General features: G+C 37.9%; 2 protein-coding genes across 2 annotated transcripts; both read left to right on the top strand.

Moving 5' to 3' along the window:
* Positions 1–526: 526 nt before the first annotated feature.
* Positions 527–4494, top strand: LOC131486586 (olfactory receptor 51G2-like). The gene is made up of 2 exons (XM_058686494.1): positions 527–533; positions 3444–4494. Exons 1-2 carry the CDS (start codon positions 527–529, stop codon positions 4436–4438), a joined length of 1002 nt encoding a protein of 333 aa, XP_058542477.1. The 3' UTR covers positions 4439–4494.
* A 10315-nt stretch (positions 4495–14809) lies between these two features.
* On the top strand, positions 14810–15690 carry LOC131488626 (olfactory receptor 51G2-like). The gene has a single exon (XM_058690486.1). It carries the CDS (start codon positions 14824–14826, stop codon positions 15688–15690), a length of 867 nt encoding a protein of 288 aa, XP_058546469.1. The 5' UTR covers positions 14810–14823.
* Positions 15691–23687: the final 7997 nt, after the last annotated feature.

Genomic DNA, 23687 nt, shown 5'->3' with positions numbered 1-23687 from the left:
TACATTAAAACAATTCGCTTCAGAGTGAAATGAGATGACACCAAGACTTAATGAGAGGCTTTCAATTAACCTGATGCAAAAAAAGTACCCGGTACTTGGGCTATTTCTGGAGCTTCCCTAGGAAACAATGAAGAATGGACTTTAAATCAAGAAAAGTGGCACCTGGTGGCTCAGTCAACTGACTGTCAGACTCTCGATTATGGCTCAGATCATGATCTCACATTTCGTGGGTTCAAGCCCTGCATCGGGCTCTGTGCTGACAGTGTGGAGCCTGCTTTGGATTTTCTCTCTCCGTCTCTCTCTCTGCACTTCCCATGTGTGCGTGCTCCCTCTCTCTTAAAATAACTAAATTAAAACTTTCAAAATAAATAAATCAAGAAGAGACTGGGGCTTCCTAAGAGATTATATCCTCGTGAGATAGCTGCATGAATAATAAAGAAGCTCAAACCAGGTCATAGGACTCTTGATTTTGGACATGGAAGAGAAAGCTGCCCCTGCAGGACTTTAGCAAACACTCTACCTTGAGATGTCAGGTAAGAGAGAAGATATTGTTTACTTGCATTTGGAAAAGACTAAGAACAAAGAGACTATGGATAAATTAGTGAGTACAGACACTCTAGCCCGTAATACGAAGAACTACAGGAATCTAGAGGTGTTTCTTTCTGTGAAAGTATCTCTACTTTGTTTTCCCTCAAGAACCTGAAACAGTTGGACAATGCTATTGAGCCAAAGAAAAGTGAGTGGGTTTAACGTATTCTTGAACTAGAGAAGTGCACAACTACCCATGCCTGTGTTTACACCGACCATGAGATTCAGCCTCATATCTAAACACGGACATCCTTTGAAAACAACAAGTGTAGACTCTGGATTCTGAAAATGCTTTGCAAAACCCATGCATAATAAAAGGCATTGTGAATAAACATGGCACCAGACCCTTAATGTTGGAAGGTGCAATGATTTGACTAAGCAGAATGAGTTTTATCCAACAAAGAGTGAGTTTTCTAGCCATTCTACCTCCATTCTCTATCTTTTACAACAAAACTCCAGATTAAAAAAAATACTAATAAAGCCTCTTGAAGATAATTCCAATTTTTGTAATTTTTAAACACAATGCATTGAAATCTAGCGAATCCCTTGTTAGTATTTCTAAAAGTCTGATCCAAATTGACTTGAATTGAGATTTTGAAAAATTCACTAACCTGTCAAATGGAAGCAGAGACAAATGGGCTGGATCTTCCAGCTTCTTATCCACAATGCCAACCAAGTTAGGTAGTCAGACTTTATAGAAAAACTTTTTAAAAAACCATTATTATCTGAGACTCTTAATCTGACCAAAGATTAGACTTAAGGGAGGAGTCAAATAGGAGCAGCTGGGAAATACTCAGGCCACCACAGCTAAGGCCCATCAGCTCCACCCAGGGAATGATGATTTAGAAGTGCACATCTCTACAAAGGCCCACAAATGATACCAAGGATGACATTGGTGAGTGAGGGTAGATGAGGGGTTGGGAAAGGCATACGTGCAAATATTTGTATGGCTTATTGTCATTGTGAGATGACTGCTACGATAGGAAGGGTATATAAGTATATATGCAATGTGTATGTAGTTCCATAAAAACAGAATCTGGTGAGAGGTGAACTCATAAAAATGTGTACTTTGCTGTCTGTGGGAAAGAGATTCAGTGTATCACAAGATTCATTGTTTTATTTAAATAAAGTTTTGGTAATGAAGACTATGAAAACGGTCTCATCTCTGACATACTGTGCATTTTGTTGATTATTAAATAAGCTTGTCACTTCTTCAAAGAAGTTGCTAATTTTACTTTCCCAGATCTTTGTTAAAATCTTCAAGCTTAGAGCCAATAAGAATATGGAGAAAAATAATTGATTTTTATTGAATATTTGGATGAATAAATAACCATACCCATATTGAATTAAGTCAATAAAATAGGCATTGTATAACATTTTGTTATCATCGTTAAAAATGAACTGTTTGCTTACACAAGTACATAGTAACTATGCAAAATATCTCTAGATCTTTTTAATTAAAATTCAAAGTATTTACAATACTTTGGTCAAACATGGTGAAACATAACCATGAACATGATTTTTTTTTTTTAATTAAGCAATCTAAGGGCACCAGGGTGGCTCAATCACTTCGACTTCGGCTCAGGTTATGATGTCACAGTTCGTGAGTTCAAGCCCCTCATCAGGCTCTGTGCCGAGAGCTCAGAGCCTGGAGCCTGCTTCAGATTCTGTTTCTCCCTCTCTCTCTCTGCCCCACCCTGGATTGCACTCTGTCTCTCTCTCAAAAATAAATAAACATTAAAAAAATTAAACAATTTGTTCAAAATTTTAGTGTTTTTAAATATATAGAACTAAATTCTTGCTGTTTTTGTTCATGTTCAATTGAAAAAAAACACATTTATATTCAACAATGAATTATCATGAAACAGTGCTTCATAACCTATGGAGTGAAGGTATACTTAAAATTTTTCAATCACCAAATACTTTCATAAATATAACTAAAATTATGTTTAATGGAAATGAAATGAAAAATACATGCAATAATAACCCTATTATTATATACTAATAATAATTAATATTATTAAATTAAATTATTTAAATTAAAGCATAGATACATTATGTCAATTAATGCAAAAGTTTCTAAAGATTTATTTTACTTTTTTATTACTTTTAATTTTTTTTAATTATTATTTATTTTTGAGACAGATAGGGAGCAGGGAGAGGCAGAGAGAGAGGGAGACACAGAATCCAAAGCAGGCTCCAAGCTCTGAGCTGTCAGCACAGAGCCCACTGCAGCGCTCGAACTCACAAACTGAGAGATCATGACCTGAGTTAAAGTCAGATGCTTAACCGACTGAGCCACCCAGGCTTTAAATTAAACCTTTAAATCAAAGGTTTATTTAAATTTCTGCACTCATCTCACTGGAGAAATAATAGGATATCAAAATGTGCCAAGAACTACAGTTTAAGTAGCTTTGTCTAATATGGATCAAGGTAGTCTAAGGCAGTAAGAAATACCTAGGAATGATGTACCACTGTAATTACAGTAACAAGTATGAATTTGCATGGATTTTTAAAAGAAATTTACTTGAACATATCATATACTTTGGATTTTTTATTATTTATTCATTTATAACAAACATTATATCAGTTAAAGTACTTAGATAAACTAAATACCAATGATACTTTTTTTTCCTCATTTTTCCTTCATAAAGCTACAATATCTAGGGAATTTGATCAAAAAAAGCAGGTCTTGTTTGTTAGTCTAGAGGCTTAGATGCTCTGTGTCGGGAAACAGCATTTAATCTCATATTAGAGAAAACTCAGGGTCAATTTAAAGTAAGGTGTATTATGAGTTGTCAAAGGTTCAAGTCAAATTTTAACATCTGTGACTGAGTCAATAAATTTTGTTCTAGGAAAGGCATGCACCTCTGGCATTATATTGCCCACCAATAGCACCACATCCATAGTCTCCACCTTTGTGGTGACAGGCATACCTGGGCTAGAGGCTGTGCACATCTGGATCTCCATACCCTTCTGTGCCATGTTCTTCATTACCTTGGTGAGCAACATGACCATCATGACAGTTATCTGCAAGGACCAGACCCTCCACGTGCCTATGTATCTCTTCCTGGCCATGCTAGCTGTCTCTGATCTGGGTCTGTCCCTCTTCACTTTCCCCACAATGCTGGGGATCTTCTGGCTGGATGCTCGAGAGCTCACCTTCTCTGCTTGCTTCACCCAAATGTTTTTTATTCACACCTTCCAGGATTTTGAGTCAGCTATCTTACTGGCAATGGCCTTTGACCGCTATGTGGCCATTTCTCGTCCATTGCACTATTCTTCCATTCTCACCAACGGTGTAATTTCCAGGATAGGTTTGGCCATTATAGTGCGAACATTCACTGTGCAGGTGCCTCTCCCCATCCTCTTGAGGACGCTGTGCTTCTGTGATTCCAATGTACTATCTCATTCCTACTGCCTGCATCCTGATATCATAAAGCTCTCTTGTTCCAACACAAGGATCAATAGCATCTTTGGACTGTTTGTGGTGCTATCCACTATGGGACTTGATTTTCTCTTCATCCTCTTTTCATATGTCCTGATACTGAAAACTGTACTGAGCATTGCATCCTATGGTGGCCGTCTCAAGGCTTTCAACACCTGCATTTCCCACATCTGTGCTGTGATTCTCTTTTTCACACCCATGATCTGCCTGTCCATACTGCACCGCTTTGGCCCCAAACTTCCCTCATGTATCTACGTGACCATGGCCAACATGCATTTTCTCATTCCCCCTGTGATGAACCCTGTTGTGTATGTAGCGAAAACCAAGCAGATACGAGATAAAATTCAGAAACTCTTCACCAAAAGAAGACCAGGAGAATCCCAAGTCACATTTATAACATAAATGAGCACGATCCTAAAAGAGAAAGAATGCTTCATGAAAGCAAAGAGCTGCTGATATTCTAAAAGCCCACAAAGATTCTGTTTGACTCTTCTGAATTATACAGTATATTGGTTTGGGTAACTTTTAAAACTGTTTCTATTCTATGATTTGAACAAATGTACATTGAACAATATAATTTATTCAGGAAATAAAAATCTGAAATAATGAACTATTTGCATTATTTCTTTGTCCACTGGTTCATATATCTTAGAGAAGTTTATAGTCTTATAATTCATCTTGGACAGAGTGAACAAAGTACTTCGTCTTATCATCTGTATTTATACCTTGACATGGTGTTAACTTTTTAGTGAATACCTACTTTATCCTTGACTTTTTGAGGAGCTGAAGATATAATATGAATTAAGCAAAGTTCTTGCTTGCATAGTGCTTTGTTTTATTGATGATATTGTTGTTGAAGTAGGGAGTAAAGGAAAGAAGCAAACAAGTGAATATCTAATATTGCTATTAAAAAAAACTATAAAATCATGAAATTTACAATACCAACAATCTCTACCTATATTGGACGTATGAAACTTCTCTTGCCACACTCTAAAATAAATCTAAAAATCATCATCATTTGGAAAAAGTATAATGTTTAAATCCAGTATGTCAATCTGTAGTATCATATTCTGTCTTTCAAGAATGTTCACTCCTTGACTTCACTGCATTTGGACTTTGGGCTTGAGATCTTTAGTCCCAAATATCTCACCTTCTCTAAGTCCAGGACAGCCATCATTTTATCATTGACTTTCCTATTCACTATGGACCACACATATTCCAGGAAAAGCTCCATCAGCACTCATTTTTTTTTTCTTTTAATACTTTTCAACTGTAAACTTAACTTTGGAATCAATTTAAATATTTTGTATTTTCTAGTCTTACATCTGTGCTTTTGAGTTCTCCCTAAGAATAACACTAGAGTTTTCATACTGTAATGGCTACAAATTAATGATCTTCAATTCATTTGGTTTTTCAGTGTCTGGATGCATATTTTTGAAACCCTCAGTGACATTTTTCATGATCCACACTTGCCATTTCAAATACCTGCAACTTTCTTCCAGTCACTTATGCTTCACACCAGACCCTTTCTTCACTTTCACATACATAAAAGAATCTATATCTAGAAATGCCATCAAAATTCTTCCTTCCAATATTAGAAAAAGAATGTAATCTCTTTTATTCAAAGATGGTCGAACATGTCCATCTCTAAATGTGTTTCTTTTAATGTTATCTGAGACACTCCATTTTGCCATCCACCTTACTCTCTTTTCCCCTTTTGTTTATATTATGATTATGATTATTATGAAATGCTTCAAGGATGAAAAGATTCAAACAATAATACAAAAAACATACAGAAGCCATACAATTTATATATGGTTCTATTGAATTATAATATTTTGCCTCAATTGAGTCAGAATTTTTTAAGTAAAACAAATTACAATAAAGGCAAAATTTCTTTCCATCTCTCTGAATCATAGATGTTAAACTCAATATCCAAAAGTAATCATACAATTTTACTCTGTTCCTTATCTTTCTTTTCCATGTTTTATTATGTTAAATGGATGTGTGTGTATATAACGAGCATACACAAAAGTGTATGTGATAAGCATGTATGTGCTTTATAGCACTGTTTTAAATGTTCTCCAAAAAAAAAAAATCACTATTCTTTGTCACAAATGTATGCTTTTGAGATTTGCCCATATAGTTACATGTTATTTGGATACATTTATTTTCACTGATGTAAAGATTCCTGTGTTGTTTAGGAGATAAAAGGGAGCTCCAGAGATTCAGTTCCTCCAGGTAATTCTGCCTCTTGCTTTACCTACATATTATCATTAATAGTATTGCAGGGGTTTCTAGAATTCTGCAAATACTTCCCATCTCCATAACATTGTCAGACTCAACCCCAATCTCTGTAAGAAACCTTCTGGGGTAATTTCATTATACATGCTATCCTTATTTATATAAGACTCTTATCTCATCCCTTGACTTCCATTCAATAAAATTCACTTCAATAAAATTTTTTTGGCATAAATAAGCTACTTGAAAAAATATGCATTAATTGTCTTAATTTTCTCCCCCTTGTCAAATTTAAATATATTTTATGGTGGAATATAAAGTACATACAGAAAGTTGCATTGAAATAAATGTGCAATTCAATAAATTTTTATGAAATGAGCATCTGTATAAATATCACCTAAGGAATCAAATAATAAATTATTAACACCTAAATTTTCTCTGCAGCCTTTCCTGAACATAACCTCACCACTGTCAGCGCATTAAACCAGTATGCTGACTTTTGTACTGTTCATTTCATTGTTTTTCTTTATAGTGGGGTTATTTAGTATGCATCCTCAAACAACATAGTTGCCAACAATTTAACTGAAGTAGAAATCATTTCCTCTTCAACGCCATTATAACAAAATTTTGCCTCTACAATTCTATTGAAATTGCTTAGGCAAAAGTCATCAAGAAATCTAAATAACAAATCAAATAACGTATTTCAAATCTGTCTTTTCAGCCCTGGACCTCTCATCAATTATTGACACTGTTGGCCATTCACTTGTTATTCAATATCTGTACTTTTTGACTTCTCTAACACCCCTCATTTCTGATTATTCTCTGATCTCTTGGAATAATTTGACTCCTTGCATTTTCTGTTTTCACTTATTTTGCTAACCCCTTGAATATGAATGTTGCCTTATCAATCTCAAACTCAGCGTCCCTCCTGAATTTCAGGTACGTTCACATGTCACTCTGGGATAATTCCCTTTGTATGCTACATGGAAATCTTAAACTCAACAAGGCCAAAGAAGAACTTACTCATTCTGCTCCAACCTCGATTGCTACTTCTTCCTGCTTCCACTTTTGTGTTCTCCATGTATGTGGGTGGCATTTCCCTTTACTCCCTCACTCTAGCCAAAAATGCAGACCAAGTGCCACACATGGTTCTCACTTTCCCTCACTTGTAATTTCCAATCCCTTATCAATATTGTAGATTTCACTCTCTTAATATTTTTCACCACTTTTACATTTCCACTCCTCCTGCCTCAGTTTAGACCTTAATGATTAAGTAGATCATTTAGCCATCCTGCTAGTTGGCTTCCCTGTCTTCATTCTCAAACAACTCTAAGCAGAACTGAAAATAGCTCTCAAAATCTAAAGATTATGTTGCACACTCATTTAAACTTTTCCATTGCTCCTCTTCACTTGCAGGTTAGTCTTTACTCACAGCTACCACTATTATTTTTTGATGATTTTCTAGCTCAAAATTTTTGTCGCTGATTATATGCTCCATGCCCTAAAATAAATGACCTTCTTACTTAACCACCTGCTGTCTCTCTAGCAAATTATTACAATTGTTCCAGCTACATTCTCTTCCTTAAATATTCTCCTTGTCACTTAAGGATCCACAATGGGAATCCACCTAGTTTTGATTTAATATTTCTAGTCTTTTTTGTATTTTGTCTAGGATTAGAATTATGTTTAGGTCACATTAAAAGTTACTCATATTTCACACATGCTGAATGAAAACATTTCCAACCCATGTTCAGTGTGGTCATGGTCACGACATACTCCTGCAAATGCACAGAAGATACCTCCAAGAAAAGAGTTAATGCAACAGATCCATTTTACTCAGTTCTTGCATATCTCTGTAGACATGTTGATGAATGGTCCTTGACCAAACTCTAAAAATAATTCTCTGGAATGTTCACATAGTTACTGAGTAGTAGTGTTATTATGTATGCCCAAGCAGTAGTTCAATATGAACCAGGTTCGTAGCATATGTTAGACAAATATAGAATTTATTATGTGTACCTGTTGCCTGGTTTGGGGTCTACACACACTGGTCATGCAACAGATATATACCTATGTAACTGGCTTGCTTTAATAACACTGACTCCATAACTCAAGCAGGCTTCTCTGGACAGAGGCATCTCTCATGTGTCCCTGAGGTTTGTGGCTACAGGTGACCCTTGCAGAAAGAGAAGAAACAGTTGGAAGCCTGTATGTGGCCTCTCTTGACATCACAATGGACACCTTTTTCCTGTTGTTCCTGCACAGTGTCCTTTGCTGTGTCAAATCTTAGCCGTGAGTATAACTTTCTGTTGAATTGTATGAGTGCTTTGGTGAACCACTGAACTAGCAAGTGGTTGTGGTACCCCTGGATGTTTCCTCTGCCTCATGCCCAGTTTGGTCCCTACTTCAATTTCCCAGGCCACTCCTGCCCAGCTCCATGCCTACTATGACCAAACTTTGCATCTTATATCACTCTTCTTTTTACCTTCAAAACAAAATCCAGAACCCTTTCATATGTTCCTGGTGAATCCTTTTTAATCTCCTTCACCTATTCCTCAGTAAGTTTGAAAACTCACTTTGAGGAAGTATGGAGGAGGAAAGGGGGCAGCACTAGGGAAAAGTTAGCTGTATGTTATTGTAACAAAGACCGATCAGTGCAAAATAATATTGGTCTTGTTATCATTCATGAAAATAGTGCTGCAGATATTCAGCTCTCACCACCCAAGATATATACAATTGAAGGGAAAAAAACCTGCTGAATTGGGGGATCAGGGAGGATATAAAGATTGTATGTCCTGGAGATCAGAATATGACGCAAGATGTTTCCAGGACCCAAAAAAGCTAGGATCAATGTGATAACTTCTACTTCTTAGGGGCTAAGACACATGGGTGGCTCAGTCAGTTGAGCGATCGACTTTGGCTCAGGTCATGATCTCATGGTTCAGTTGGTGAGTTCGAGCCCCACATTGGGCTCTGTTCTGACAACACAGAGCTTGGAGCCTGTTTTGATTCTGTGCCTCCCTCTCTCTCTCTCTGTGCTCCTCCCCATCTCATGCTCTGTCTCTCTCTGTCTCTCTCAAAAATAAATAAACATTAAAAAAATATCTTATAAGGGGCTAAGGATGTCTTAGAGTGGGAAAAGAAGAAAGGAAGTTCAAAGAAGGACTGGCTCCATGTTCTAAGTGTATAATCATACCTCACCTAGAGGCCTGGCAAAGACACACTAAGATTAGCACATGAACATCTGATGCTTGTTGAGATCCTATACCACAAGGATTGGGTGTGAGTCTCACTGGGATTGGTTGTGAGCCTCCAGAACCAATGCTTTATAAACTTGCTTACTTGGCACTATGCTCAAGGCAGGGGGCCTCATGAGCCCCCAGCTGCATGACAATCCACAGAGCTTGTGTCCCTGCCCTGGGGTCTGGTGAGTGATAGAATCTCCTCGAACCACATTAGCTTACCTTAAATCATGTTGTATGCATACTTGGGATGGAAGTCAAGAAAAGTCATGGGCTATCCTAGATATGGTTGTAAACTCGGTGTGAGGATCTCTGAGACAAGAAAAACATTTACTGGAGGTATACAGTGCCTCTAATCCTCTTATATGATATATTCTATAGTTTTGGGGAATAATCCCTGGCCCCCTTTCCTTACCCAACAACCACTCAATTATTTCCCGTAAAGTTTAAGATCAACTACCAACCCAAACATCATTTATGTAAGGCACATATTAGATAATTGATAAATAATGTAGGTAAGAAAGACAAGAGGGAAGAGGTAAGCAAAGGAGGGAAGGAGGGAAACTGGAAATCTGAAAATATGATTCATAATTCTCACACAATATTATAACAGAGGCAACACCAAATATTTACTAATAAATCTCCCAGGATGAAAAGCTATGTAGAGTTCTTGTCTTAAAAGAAATGATTTAAAGGATTGATAAAATGGAACGTAGGCTATGAGATTTTTTTAAAAAGCATAATAACTCTGCATTCATGCTGGGGTGTTTTAAGTTTTTATTGAAATTCCACTTAACACACAGTGTAATATTAGTTTCATGGGTACAATATATATAGTTTCAACCTTTCCATACATCACCAGGTCCTCATCGAAAGTGCCCTCCTTAATCCCTAACACCTGTTTCACCCATCCCCACCCCCACCTCCCCTCTGGTAACTATCAGTTTGTTCTCTGTGGTTAAGAGTCTGTTTCTTGGTTTTCCTCCCTGAAGAACTGATGTGACTTAGTTCATGTAGTGTTTCCCAGGGCAGGTGCAAACAGTTCCAGGACTCCATCTTTGTCCATCTAGTGCTTTGAAGCAGCATTAACAACTTGAAAGTCTGTAAAGCCAAAGAGCCCCATAGGGTATGGGCAATACAGCAGTGTTTCTCAGAAAGTTGTATATTTTTGAGACAAGATTTTTGGAATTCAAATTTCCACTATCTTCTATGAATATTAGGCACTATTCAACAAAATGTCAACACCCCTCAGTTTATAATGATGAGACACTTAGGGAAGAAACTGAGGAGTGAATTGTGTCCAGAGAGACGCATAACAGGGGAGCCTGGGTGGCTCAGTCGGTTAAGTGTCCAAGTTTGGCTCAAAGCATGATCTCATGGTTTGTGGGTTCAAGTCCAAGTCAGGCTCCATGTTGACAGTGTGGAGTCTGCTTGGGATTCTCTCTCTCTCTCTCTCTCTCTCTCTCTCTCTCTCTCTCTCTTTCTTTCTCTCTGCCCCTCCTCCCTTTCAAAATAAATAAACTGTAAAAAATAAAACAAAAATAAATAAATAAAGAGACAAGCATAACAGTGGCTTTCACTGCAAGTCATAGCCTTTATCCAGAGGTGTCCTGCCTTCCACTCCTTGTTAATTCCTGTTATTTTAGCATTTCTTTGTGAGTCCAAATCCAGGGAGTTGTATATGCACCCCTTCTCTATGAGTAAAAGAATAACAACATTTTATAGTTACTCCTTACTAAATATTAAACATACAGAAATCCTTTCAGACTATGGGAGTAAAGGAAATCCAGGTGGTTCATTTCATCGGGTACAATCTAGACTGTCAATTACTAAGTAAGGGCTTAGAACACGTCTCCAATTCGCACAAAAGGCAGCACAGAAAGATGTCTTTCATGAGTTACTTAAATACCACTATAGAATGGATTACTTTCTGAGACAGAGTTTCACATTTATTTTATGGATATTGCAGTAACAATTTAGCAGGAATTGGACAAGATGACTTTGAAAAATCTTCAAAGTTTCTCTCTCTCTCTCTCTTTTTTTTTTTTTCCTGGTAAAGCTCAAATAAAGAAGATAGCATTTTTGCTGCTCACTTTGTGACCATAAACATCCTGTCAAATGTTCATGTGGGAGGGTTAATTCTCCCATATGCTCATACTCAGAAGTGGACAGCGAGGAGAAATAAGCAGAGAAATACATGCTTCTAACTTCTGCTTGATTATATCTCCTTGGTCCTTAAACATTTGGCATCATGACTGGGCCTGTCAGAAACACCTCTCCCTCTTCTCCTCACTGATTGCCACAACTATTTCAGATGAAATGATGCTCTTTGGATAATTATTCTCTATCAGAATTAGGTTTTATATACACCACTACCTCTCTGCAAAGTCCAGTAATGTGCCTGACACATAATATACATCGAAATATACTGAAAACAATTACTTCATACTATTCACAGAATAGTGTCTGGTACTATTTTCTTTCTCTGCTTTCCTGTCTCAGGCAATTCCCCAAATCCCTAGTGTCCTTGATTCTTCCCATTCAGCTTTATATTTGGCGAGGATCCACAATCCTTGGAGGATGGAAGCTTGCATTCCTGACATGACTGGTTCCTACACAGCTCAATACCTATTCTGGGCAGAATGAGACACATAGATAGAATCCATACACCATGCTTTAGAGTCTGACAGTAGCAGCCTTTCTTTCCCGACATTCTTAGAAGGTAGAGTCAAGGCAAAGACTTCCAAGTAGCCCCTGAGACTTTTCCTACTTGTGAATTGATCACTGGTTAGTCACATACTATCTAGTCTTCTGGATATAAAATTGTCCTCTTTCCTACTCGTCATGGTTCAGTAATGGATTTGCTGTTTTATTTATAGCCGCTTGTTAAATATTCTCCCAGGAATATTAATGCTGAATCCCAGATGTTTTATTTTGATTAATAATTATAACTTCTCTGCATTCATGAGAATTTTAGTATATGACTTTGGGAGGGGGATGCTTTTCTTTTCTTTTGAAAATACACTGAGATAGGGGCGCCTGGGTGGCTCAGTCGGGTAAGCGTCCGACTTCAGCTCAGGTCACGATCTCGCGGTCGGTGAGTTCAAGCCCCGCGTCGGGCTCTGGGCTGATGGCTCAGAGCCTGGAGCCTGCTTCCGATTCTGTCTCCCTCTCTCTCTGCCCCTCCCCCATTCATGCTCTGTCTCTGTCTCAAAAATAAATAAACGTTAAAAAAAAATTAAAAAAAAAAAAAGAAAATACACTGAGATTAACAGCTTATAAGAAAAACTGTTGAGGCAAGTTAATGAATACCAAGTGTATGCATTGCACACCTTGCCCTCTGGAACCAGAGGGAGTTTTTATTAGAACAAAGATGACTACTAGTACTCAGCTACCCTTACTTCTCCATGGGCATAAACACACAGAAACTCAGTCCTCCTCTTTCCATTGCAGATCCTTTCTCAAATCTGATAGGCCTGCCTCTGCTTTTTGCCTTTCTTATGCGTGGTTATACTCTTCTTCCTCCTCCACAACTTGCCCTATGATAATTGCCAATATTTGTTTACTGTTCAAATGCCATGTTGCTTTGATTCTGACACGTTGTTCACTCTTCACAGAATTTCTTCTCTAGGTTTTCCTTAGACTAATGGTTAGTATGTTGAAAGTATTCTTCATGACTTTATGGGCAACATTATAATTAGCGTATGAAAAAGTGGAATACAATGATTGTTCTACTGGTCACGGCTGCCCCCTACTGGTCATGACTGGCCAGAGCATGTTGAAAATTCCCTTGTTAAGAGAATTTTCCTAAGGTGTTAGCAAAGAAAATCATCATTCAGTGTGAACTTCATATATGTGACCAAGGTTTCTTTTGAACTCTATGTACTCAGTTTTCACACTGTATTCCTTTCTTTAATTGTCTTTGAAAGTACCAGGATCATTCTTTAAAAAGGTGAGTTGTGGTTGGGGCGCCTGCATGGCTCAGTCAGTTGAGCGTCCAACTTTGGCTCTTGTCATGATATCACAGTTCGTGAGTTCAAACCCCGCGTCCGGCTCTGTGCTGACAGCTCGGAGCCTGGAGCCTGCTTCAGATTCTGCGTCTCCCTCTCTCTGCCCCTTTCCTGCTCATGCTCTGTCTCTCTCTGTCTCTCAAAACTGAATAAAGTTTTAAAAAAAAATGAAAAAGGTGAGTTGTGGAGAGCGTAATGTAGATTCCCAGCAGGGAAGTTTTATCTGTCCCATGGTCATTGCCCTCATGGATGTGTTCTGTGTTGACCAGTGGATTACTAGACCTTCAAAGGCATGTTATAGATTGCCTGTCATTATATTATTTAAATGAAGTAGTAGGAGCTCAGTAAATGTGTGATGCCATTGAGAATACATGTATTTTTAGCTGCAAAGATTATCTAGTCTTCATCTTCTTCGTCTCATACATCTGAACCAGCTATCCAAACACTTTTTCAGAGAGTGATAACAAAAATTGAGAAGGGATTTAACCCAGTAGACATACACATCAAGCCCAAACCCTTGAGCTTGTCTTCTTGTCACATATATTACTTTTGAATCCCTTTCAGAGAAAAAGATATTTCTGGTGACATCAGGAGTTCAGAGTCAGTATTAACATTCTTACACTTTATTTTCTAACTCCCAGGCAGCCATTAAATACAATTATCCTTACCTAGGTTTCTTTAGAGCCCAATTTTCTGGTATTAAAACTAATCTAGTTTATGCATCTGTACCACGCACTCTCACCACAGAGTTTCCCTTTCCATTTTTCAAAACTTGACATATCTTCAAATGAGGAAGGAATTTTCTGTCTATGAAAGGCACAAAAAGCCTCTGAAAACTAGGCTTCGTGGCAGCCAAGAAAAGAGCCAGCATTGGGGCGCCTGGGTGGCGCAGTCGGTTAAGCGTCCGACTTCAGCCAGGTCACGATCTCGCGGTCCGTGAGTTCGAGCCCCGCGTCAGGCTCTGGGCTGATGGCTCGGAGCCTGGAGCCTGTTTCCGATTCTGTGTCTCCCTCTCTCTCTGCCCCTCCCCCGTTCATGCTCTGTCTCTCTCTGTCCAAAAATAAATAAAAAACGTCGAAAAAAAAAATTTTAAAAAAAAAGAAAAGAGCCAGCATTGTACTCTAGAGGAACTTCTAAAGGAATGGGATTCAGAGCTGTAAAAAGAGGAGGAGAGTGATATTACTCTGCAAGCATGGGTCATGGGCGTTGTGGGATGAGATGCTAGGAAAATGCTGTGAAAGAATAACTTTTTGCCTTCTCCACAATTTTTCCAGGGCAAGCTCTTCCCAAAGTTATGGCAGTTCTTAACAACAATAATGCCAGGAACTTCATCTTCATACTGATGGAACTCCCAGGACTGGAGACCTCTCATTGCTGGACAGCTATTCCTATCTGCTCTATCTATGTTGTGTCTTTGCTGGGCAACATCACCATAATGTACATTGTCAAGCCTGTCCCTAGCCTCCACACACCTAGGTACCTCTTCCTGTCCATGCTTTCAATGGCAGACCTGGGCCTCTCAGCTTCTACATTGCCTTCAATGACAGCTGTCTTTCTCCTGGGCCAGAGAGAGGTGGGAGCTGCAACCTGCTTTACACAACTCTTCTTCATCCATACTTTCTCAGTTATTGAATCATCTGTGCTCTTGGCCATGGCTTTTGACCACCATGTGGGTATTCGAGAGCTGTTATGCTATGCCACCATTCTCACAACCAAGCGCATTGGGGCCATTGGGCTGGCCATTGTGATACATAGTGCTGCTCTCCATCTGCCCCTGTCCTTGATCCTTGGAAGACAGCAATTTCAGCCTATGAATGCTCTGTCTCATTCATATTGTGTTCATCCTGATGTTTTAAGGCTAGCCAGTTCTAGCACTCTTGTGAACAGTGGCTTTGGGCTCTTTGTCATGCTCTCCACACTGGCTTTGGATGCTGTACTCATTCTCCTCTCCTACATGCTAATCTTAAGGACAGTATTGAGCATTTCTTCTAACACTGAGGGGCTCAAAGCCTTTAACACCTGCATTTCCCACAGCTGTGCTGTATTACTATTTTATACCCCACTGGTCAGCCTGTCTATGGTCCATCACTTTGGGAAAAAGAAGCTACCAGCTCAGGTATATACATGTTTCTCGCCTATCTACACTTTCTTGTTCCTCTAATGTTCAACCCAATTGTCTACAGTGTTAAAAACAAAGAGATTCGGGCATGCATTCTGAAGATGTCCACCTAAAAATACTCTGAATCACAGAGATAAAATACTGGTTTTGATAATCAGCCTGCTGACTGAACACATCTCTGAGAGGAAACAGAGTATACAGCTTCCATCTGATGTTGATTAATTATTAAAAAAACTGACTGAAATATATTATGTATTTAAATATATACCATTTAAAACAGTACCTATTTAACGAGAAAAAACATGTTGTTCATTCTGCAAAAATCAATATCAGCCTGTGAAAGACTCAGATTATTACAGAGGAAACTGTCAGCCACTTGAAAGAGTATCATTTACATGAAAAAGCAAGCAGATTAGAAGAGTGAAATTCAAAGACATCTAAAATATCCTCCAACTAAAAATCTAGAGGTTTATAAACTTTAGCTCAAGAGGGCTTTACTTTGTATATTTTCTGAAAATTTGGCAAATATTAAAATCAAAATATGTTTTTTAATGAATTATGTAATAACTTTAGATGTGGGTTACACTGGAAAATACACACCAAATGAACTACAGAACTTTTAAATACATTTAAAGAAACAAATACCTGAATTACCATAATAAAATGTATTACAATGTGACTATTTGGCAGTTCAGGTTTTTTTTAAGCTCCATGATACATGAAAGGCGGACACAGCTTCCAATATTCTTCAGCTCTCTGAATGAAGTGAAAGCTGTTCCTCACTTCCTAATAAATACAAGAGATATTCTGTGCTCTCATAAACTTACCATGGCATGCTATAATTTTTGAATGATAGGTGTCATGTAGAACTTAATTTTTTTCTCAATATTTCAGGGAATATTAGAAAAAATAAGCAAAGTAGACCTCCTGGAAGATGATTCTTAAAAGAACTGACTAGGCTTTCACAAACAAGTCAAAGCTAGAGAAACTGATTTGTTCTCTCTATCATGGTCTTTTTCTTTCTGGATTAAATCTTCAGCTAACCTCTCTGATAGAATTGCCCTGTTAAAAACATAACCAGTGCTAAGTCAACTAAGACTTTTACCTAAGTGCTAGTATTTAGGATCAGAACACCTTGTAAAGTTATTTATAATGTTGAGATGAAAAGAAAAGAAGCATACTACCAGTATTTTATTTCTCTCCTACAGAGTCATTCATTTCAATATTATTTATTCATCTATACTAGGCCACTTCCTATTCAAAATATAAAGAAAACAAAATAGAATATTTCTAGCTCAGTGTGAAAAGTTTAGATTATCAGGGAAAATTGAATTGTAAGCATATAATTCCCCAGTGAGTCACAGGTGCTCTGACAACAGACAGCACAGCTTCTGGTAAGGACACAAGAAGGATGGGTCCATTTGAATGATGGAAATTTCAGGATACTTCTTTGAACTTATGAATTTTAAGTGGGGACTGGAAAGATGAAATATATAAGCACAACATACAAAGCCCTTGTGATTTGACTTCATCTCTCAACAGATCCTGCATTCCAGAAACACAATAAAAGTTGAAGCGCCTAATGAACACTTGGCAGTTCCTGGCATCTGACTGTTACTTCATTTTGTAACTCTAATCGCAACATCCAATGCTCTTCCTCTTCTGCTACCACTCTACTGCTCCCACCCCACACATGTAGCTCTATTGTCAAGGTACTGAAGACACTTTTTTTTACTTAATTTGAGAGAGAGTGAATGGTAGAGAGGGGTGGCAGAGGCAGAGGTGGGGGGGGGGGGAGAGAGAGAGAGAGAGAGAGAGAGAGAGAGAGAGAGAGAGAGAATATTAAGTAGGTCCCATGCACAGCAGCGGGCCCAACTCAGGGCTCAATCCCATGACCCTGAGATCATGACCTGAGCAGAACTCAAGAGTCTAATGCTCAACAAACTGACCCACCCAGGTGCCCCTGAAGATGCCTTTTGTTAGCATACCACCACATTTTCTGTTATGTTGGGTAACCCTCCTCAAAATCTATTAATATCACATGCATGTCTTTATTGAGGAATAATGGACATATAAGAAATTGCACATATTTACAGTATACAATTTGATAAATTTAATATACATACACACCCATGAAATCATCATCAAACTCAAAATAATGAACATACACACTACTCCCAAGTTTCCTGTTGTTCTTCTTCCCCGGTACATTTTTCCACTCAACCCGTCAAAGGTTGAGATGATTTTGTTATTACAGATTAGTGTACATCTTTCTAAAATTTTACATCAATGTATTCATAAAGTATATGCTTTTTGCTAGCAGTTTGGTTTTTTTCTCTCCGCATAAGTATATTGAGTTCTATTTGAGTAGTTTTTATATTATTCCATTTTATTGCTGAATAATATTTCACTGTGGATATACCACAATTTGCATATACTTCCTTTCGCATTTGCCACATGTAATACTCTGTATCCCTTAGCATATGTGCAAATTTATACCTGTCATCATTTCCTTTCAGCCTGAAAATGTTTAATATTTATCTCTAAAATTTTACTAGATTAGAATTGTAAATTTCAAGGATTTTTTTTCCTATATGACTTTAAAAATATGATTTCTTATTTGTTAATTTCTTTCTCTGGCAGTGAGAAATCTGGATACCATTATCTATAATTTATTTTTTTCATCATTTCATCCCTCATATACATAAATTTAGTTTCAAAATTATTAAGGCTCTTTTCTCCTAATTCTAGAATCTTTTTTCATCCTGAATCTCTTCTTATTAGCTGTTTTACTTTATTCTGATTATCTTTCTGCTTTTTGTTTGCCTTTTTTTAATGTGCCCAAAGGCATTGCAAATGCTATGTTATTGAGAATATGGGTCATATTATCCTATATAAAGAGAATCTGATTTGAGCTGGCAGGCAGGATCATGTTAATGGTTTTGCATCTTGACTGTATGCCTTATTAGGGTAGATGCTAATTAGCCCTCACTCTTTGGTTACAGTATTCTCTCCTAATTTCCTGCTATTAGCCTTGTTGGTGAGAAAGGGATTTCTACTGTAGGGTTATGGAAATAGATGAAAGCATGGTACCTGATGCTGGAAAGATAGGATTGATAGCAGTTTATTAGACATAGATACTCATAGACTGGGGGAAGGAGGAAACTGCACACCAGGCAAGGGGCACACCTGGGTTACACTTGGGGACAAAGCAAACAAACAAATGGCCATGAGAGGCAGGCTCGGTAGTAACAGCTAGATGGGGTAACTCCTCTCATTCCCAAAGGAGAATGTGAGTGGTTTGTTTGAATAATTTAATGGGTTTACAGGCAAGTGAAAGCCATTAGTTGGAGTGCAACATGTTTGATTGTTAGGGGAACCAGCTGGGAGGGGACCCTTGTCCACTGGATGTGGGGCATATCTGGGAAGAGCAGGGCAGCTATTGTTAGGCTTTTAGATGCACTCCCAGTTTCAGATGTGAAAGGAGCACATGATATTGAATCAATTTCATGAAATCAGAAACCATACCTTATACTCCTATTCCTATGGTATGGCCCTTCTAGGATTTCATGTCAATGTCCAAGGTGTTCAAAGAGCTCTGTCCACTCTCCCTTTTTGGAACTCCAGTTGTCCCAATACTGAATGACCTCCAGAATTTCCATGCAACTTACAGCCTACTCTGTCTCAGAGATGTTCTCTGCCAAGCTTTTTAGAATCTTGACCCATGAATTTGCAGCTTAGTACTTGGTGAAAACCTCAAACGGATACCTAAGTAGATTTCTAGGGCTCCTTCCTTCTTCAACTTCTTTATATCCACTAGGTGCCCCAAATTTTGACCCCTCACACTCTCTAAAATCACTTTGGTCTTCTCCCTCCAGTAGGTAGAGAGCTGCCCTCAATTTGCATTCAACTTCCTTGGCTGAGCTTATAAAGCACCATCTGGCAGAGAACCTGCATGGATATCTAGCTCACTTCCTGTTTCCTTTATCACAAGGAATCACAGCTCTACACTGTCTGTTTTACAATGCCTGACATATTTTATATATCTTGCCCAGAGTTACAGTTGTTTATTTGTTGGAATATGTTCAACATCCAGTTCTTCTTTATGACCTATAACGTTGAGTTTGAAAGCTTTGGGAGCCTCACGATTTTCTTTCATTCATACTCAAAGGTTTGACAAATGTGCTCACAACGCGCTGCAATTTTTTGTTTTGCACTTGTATCGTGAAACAAAGAATTTTACAAAACATTTTTTGGGGCAAGTATGAATTGTCTGCCTTGGTTTTCAATGCTGTGGCTAAACCTGTTTCTGTTCTGTTTATTTCTATTTTCTATTTCTATTTTCCTCAAAGATAGAAAGTCCTTCATTGCATTCAACTCTTATTATTTCTGTGGCAACAAGAGAAAGTTTCTTTGTTGTATTTGTATGTACATCAACATCAGCATCACCACATTTATCAAGTGCTTAATGTGCGTTTTTTTTTGTTTTTTGTTTTGTTTTTTGTTTTGTTTTTTTAGGAATGATAGCTGATGGTTCGCATATACTATCATATTAAATACCCACAATGTTATTATGGAAAAATAATGATAAAATAATAGGTAATTATTTGAGTATTGAGAAACATTGTTGTAAGTTTTCTAAGGGAGTACCTGATTTAATCCTCACAACAACATTGTACATTAGTTTCTTTCACTATTTCAATTTCACAGGTAAGGAAACTGAGAGGTTCAATTCAGGTCTTTCTGATGTTGAAGCCTGCACTCTCGAGCAGCTAATTACTTTTAATCACAATACAAGTAGAGTCAGAAACTGAGACAGACTTGAACAGAACCAAAGAGTTTCCAATCACGATGGAGTTTCTTTACAGACAATGCAAAACTTCTTTGGCAGTGACATGGTTAAAGGTATTTGCGCCCCAAAGCCCATGCTGCCCACTGTGTTTATCAAGGGATGATATGGAGGAATGTACCCTGGGGGAGGGTGAGAAATGTCTTCAGCTCTTATGTCCTCCTTGTGGGTGAGCCAGGAACACGGGGCTTGGGAGGAAAGGGGTATAACCATTTGCCAAGGTTCCTTATTAGTGCTCATCTAAGAATAGAGTTAATATGTTTTAAGACCCTGAAAAAGTACAGTATTAAAGATTTAGATGGAGAAAAAATATTCTTTATCTTTGGGTACCATCTGGGAGCTACTGGATAAGTTTCCTCAAATGTGCTGTCACAATAGATAAAACCAAATAAATGGGAAATTAGGAGATCGGCTGAAAATTAGGAGATGAGCTGGTAACGAGCATACATCTTCAATGCCTTAAATATAGCCTGATTTTTGTTTTCCTAAGACTTTAGGCAGATGGATTCTATGCCCCTTAAGGGAGACATGCTGAGATGAGGAAAAGTTTGAGGAGCAGAAAGGAATGGAAATTTCCTCGTTTGTGAAGACAGTTTGAAAAGGCAGTCTGTTTCTATTTGTATGATGGAAGGTAACAGAATGATGATGTGAACAGACAAATCCAGAGTGATCAAGGTTAATTGCCATTACTTCTAAATCTTTGAAGAATCCTATTTGGAAAAGCTCCTTGAATTCTGAGCATAGTAAGTAAAGGTAGGAAAAACTAAAGAACACACACATATTAACAATGATTATTTATTTTCTAAGTGCTGTACAGAATACTAGGAACTCATCCACCCAGTCTTAGTTTATCATCAGAGAAGCCTATGAGATTGGTATGCTGTGAGAATTGGTACAATTCACCCTATTCCATTATTTAGACAATAGGAAAAGTGAAATCAGCATTGTATATGTAAGTGTAGATATATGGTATGAGAGAAGAATCCTTTGTGTACATCTATTCTCTTATTTCTTATTAATGGCATTGCAGAATATTGGCTGTTAACACTTAATATTAATCTGAATCCAAATGTGACTCCAGAAGAAAACACATTGGTGTTAGGAACCACCACTTTATTCCATAGTTCCCCACTTTATTCCATGATGCTGCAGGCTGATACCTGATTGAAAATCTGCTGGCAAGCCAAAAGGAACAGTTTCTGTAAAGGAGGTCACAGCACAGTCTTTTTTCCCCCCAAGTTTATTTACTTATTTTGAGAGACAGCATGTGTGCAGGAGCAGGGGAGGGGTAGAGAGAGAGAGAGGGAGAGAGAGAATCCCAAGCAGGCTCTGTACTGTCATCACACAGCCCCACACAGGGCTTGATCTCATGAACTGTGAGATCATGACTTGAGGGAAAATCAAGAGTCAGACGCTTAATGGACAAGCCACCCTAGCACCCCTCTCATAGTGCATTCTTACTTTTGGATAAATAGCTGTCGCTTAAGTCTAAGTTTGCTCAAGTTTGTTTGGTTTTTGTTTTCCAGTGTTTCGTGCTGAAGCCAGGACCAGAAACCAGTTGCCCTGCCTTTTCACCTGTATTTTTCTGTTTCTTACCACAAAATCTTTTCATTCCACAAGTATTTCTTAAAAATTAAGAAAAACTATCACACACAACACACACACACACACACACACGAATTCACCAAACTCTTCTTCTTCTGCACAGTCAGCTTAATGCAGTATACAAAAATAATATGTTCCACATATATGAGCACCTCAGGGCCTTTTCTAATAAGTCCATTTTCTCAAATGCTAAGTGAAATAATGTCTAGAAGTTATGACTATGCTTAAACTATGTACATTCATTTTGTTTCTATCTCCACATTTGAAATCTATGGGTTAAGGGAGAGAACTCTCAGTCTGTTAAAAAAAAAATCTTAAAGATTGTTTTCTAATTTTAAAGAAACAGTGCAGCATGAACACAGGATGAAGAATTCATACGTGGCATTCAAACACTTAATTTGAACACACAATTCTTCCCAGTGTCCTCAAAAATCTCTCCGTCTTATTTCACGCTCGCTCCTCTGTCAGTAACTGACTAGGAATTCATACATCTGTATATAGAGAGCTAAAACAGCCTGTTCAGCTTCCAACAGCAGCAGAATTTAGCAGATTGCAGATTTTCTTAGCACTGGGGAACAAGGTTTCTTTCTTTGTCTAAGAATGTCCCTTTTCTGTTAATTCATAACCTCTGCTTCTCTCCTGCTTCCTTGCTTTTCCGACAGCACTCATCTGCTTACAAAAAAAATACTATAACTAACGATGTGCCTCAGTGATTCTCAGGCTTTGGTTTGCATCAGAATCACCTGGAGAGTTTGTTAAAACACCAAATGCTGGACTTCAACTGGAGATATCCTGATGGGCATGTAGGTTGGGGGTGGAACCTAATGATTTGTATTTATTACAAGCTGTCCTGTGCTGCTGATGCCACCAGCCCAGAGTCCACACTGTCAGAGCCACTAGGTGTATGTGCTGAAGCACGGAAGAAAATACCTCCCCACTCCCAGTCAAGTGAAATGTAGTTTTCTTAAGTAATCGTGTTGGTTCTGGAAGGTTATCTCTATTATCTTAACTTCTCCTATTTCTATCACAATTCCAGCTTTAACAAATACCTATCTCATAGCTACCTTGTGCGCTAACAACTTCAGGTTTCTAGTGATGTACCTTCATACATTCCCTGCCAATCAGAACTCACTCACCTGGACAGGTACAGTCTTGCTCCCTCTTTCTGTTTTGCCCTGTCTACAATTCTCCCTTCTTCAGAGAACTTTCACCTAAACTCACTATTGAAAATCATATGCCCTTCTCTTTCCACACTGTTTTATTTTCTTCACATACTTGAAATATTGATTCATGCTTCCTTATTATTGGGATCTTATTAATATCTGTGTCTAGAACAGTTCCTTAGATGGTTTAATTATTGAATGAAAATGAGGGCTTTTAATCTGGAGGAAATAAAGTAAACTAGAAGAAGAAAACCAGAAATGGCCATCATATAGGAAATTTTTAAGCACAGAAATTCATGGGAATTTTTTATTTCCTTAGATGTAAGGATAAGGTTTGTGAATGTCTTGATATGTTTGTTAATAGCTGGCATTTGTCTTTACATTCAAACAATAATATCCAGAGTAAAAGATACTGAGTCAGA

Source organism: Neofelis nebulosa, chromosome 10 (genome assembly GCF_028018385.1).
Source record: "Neofelis nebulosa isolate mNeoNeb1 chromosome 10, mNeoNeb1.pri, whole genome shotgun sequence".
Taxonomy (NCBI): Eukaryota; Metazoa; Chordata; class Mammalia; order Carnivora; family Felidae; genus Neofelis; species Neofelis nebulosa.
This window is presented reverse-complemented; position numbering and strand designations above follow the sequence as displayed.

What these genes read in the sequence shown, in the direction of transcription:
- LOC131488626 (XM_058690486.1), top strand. Translation starts at nt 14,824, where the DNA reads ATGGCAGTTCTTAACAACAATAATGCCAGGAACTTCATCTTCATACTG.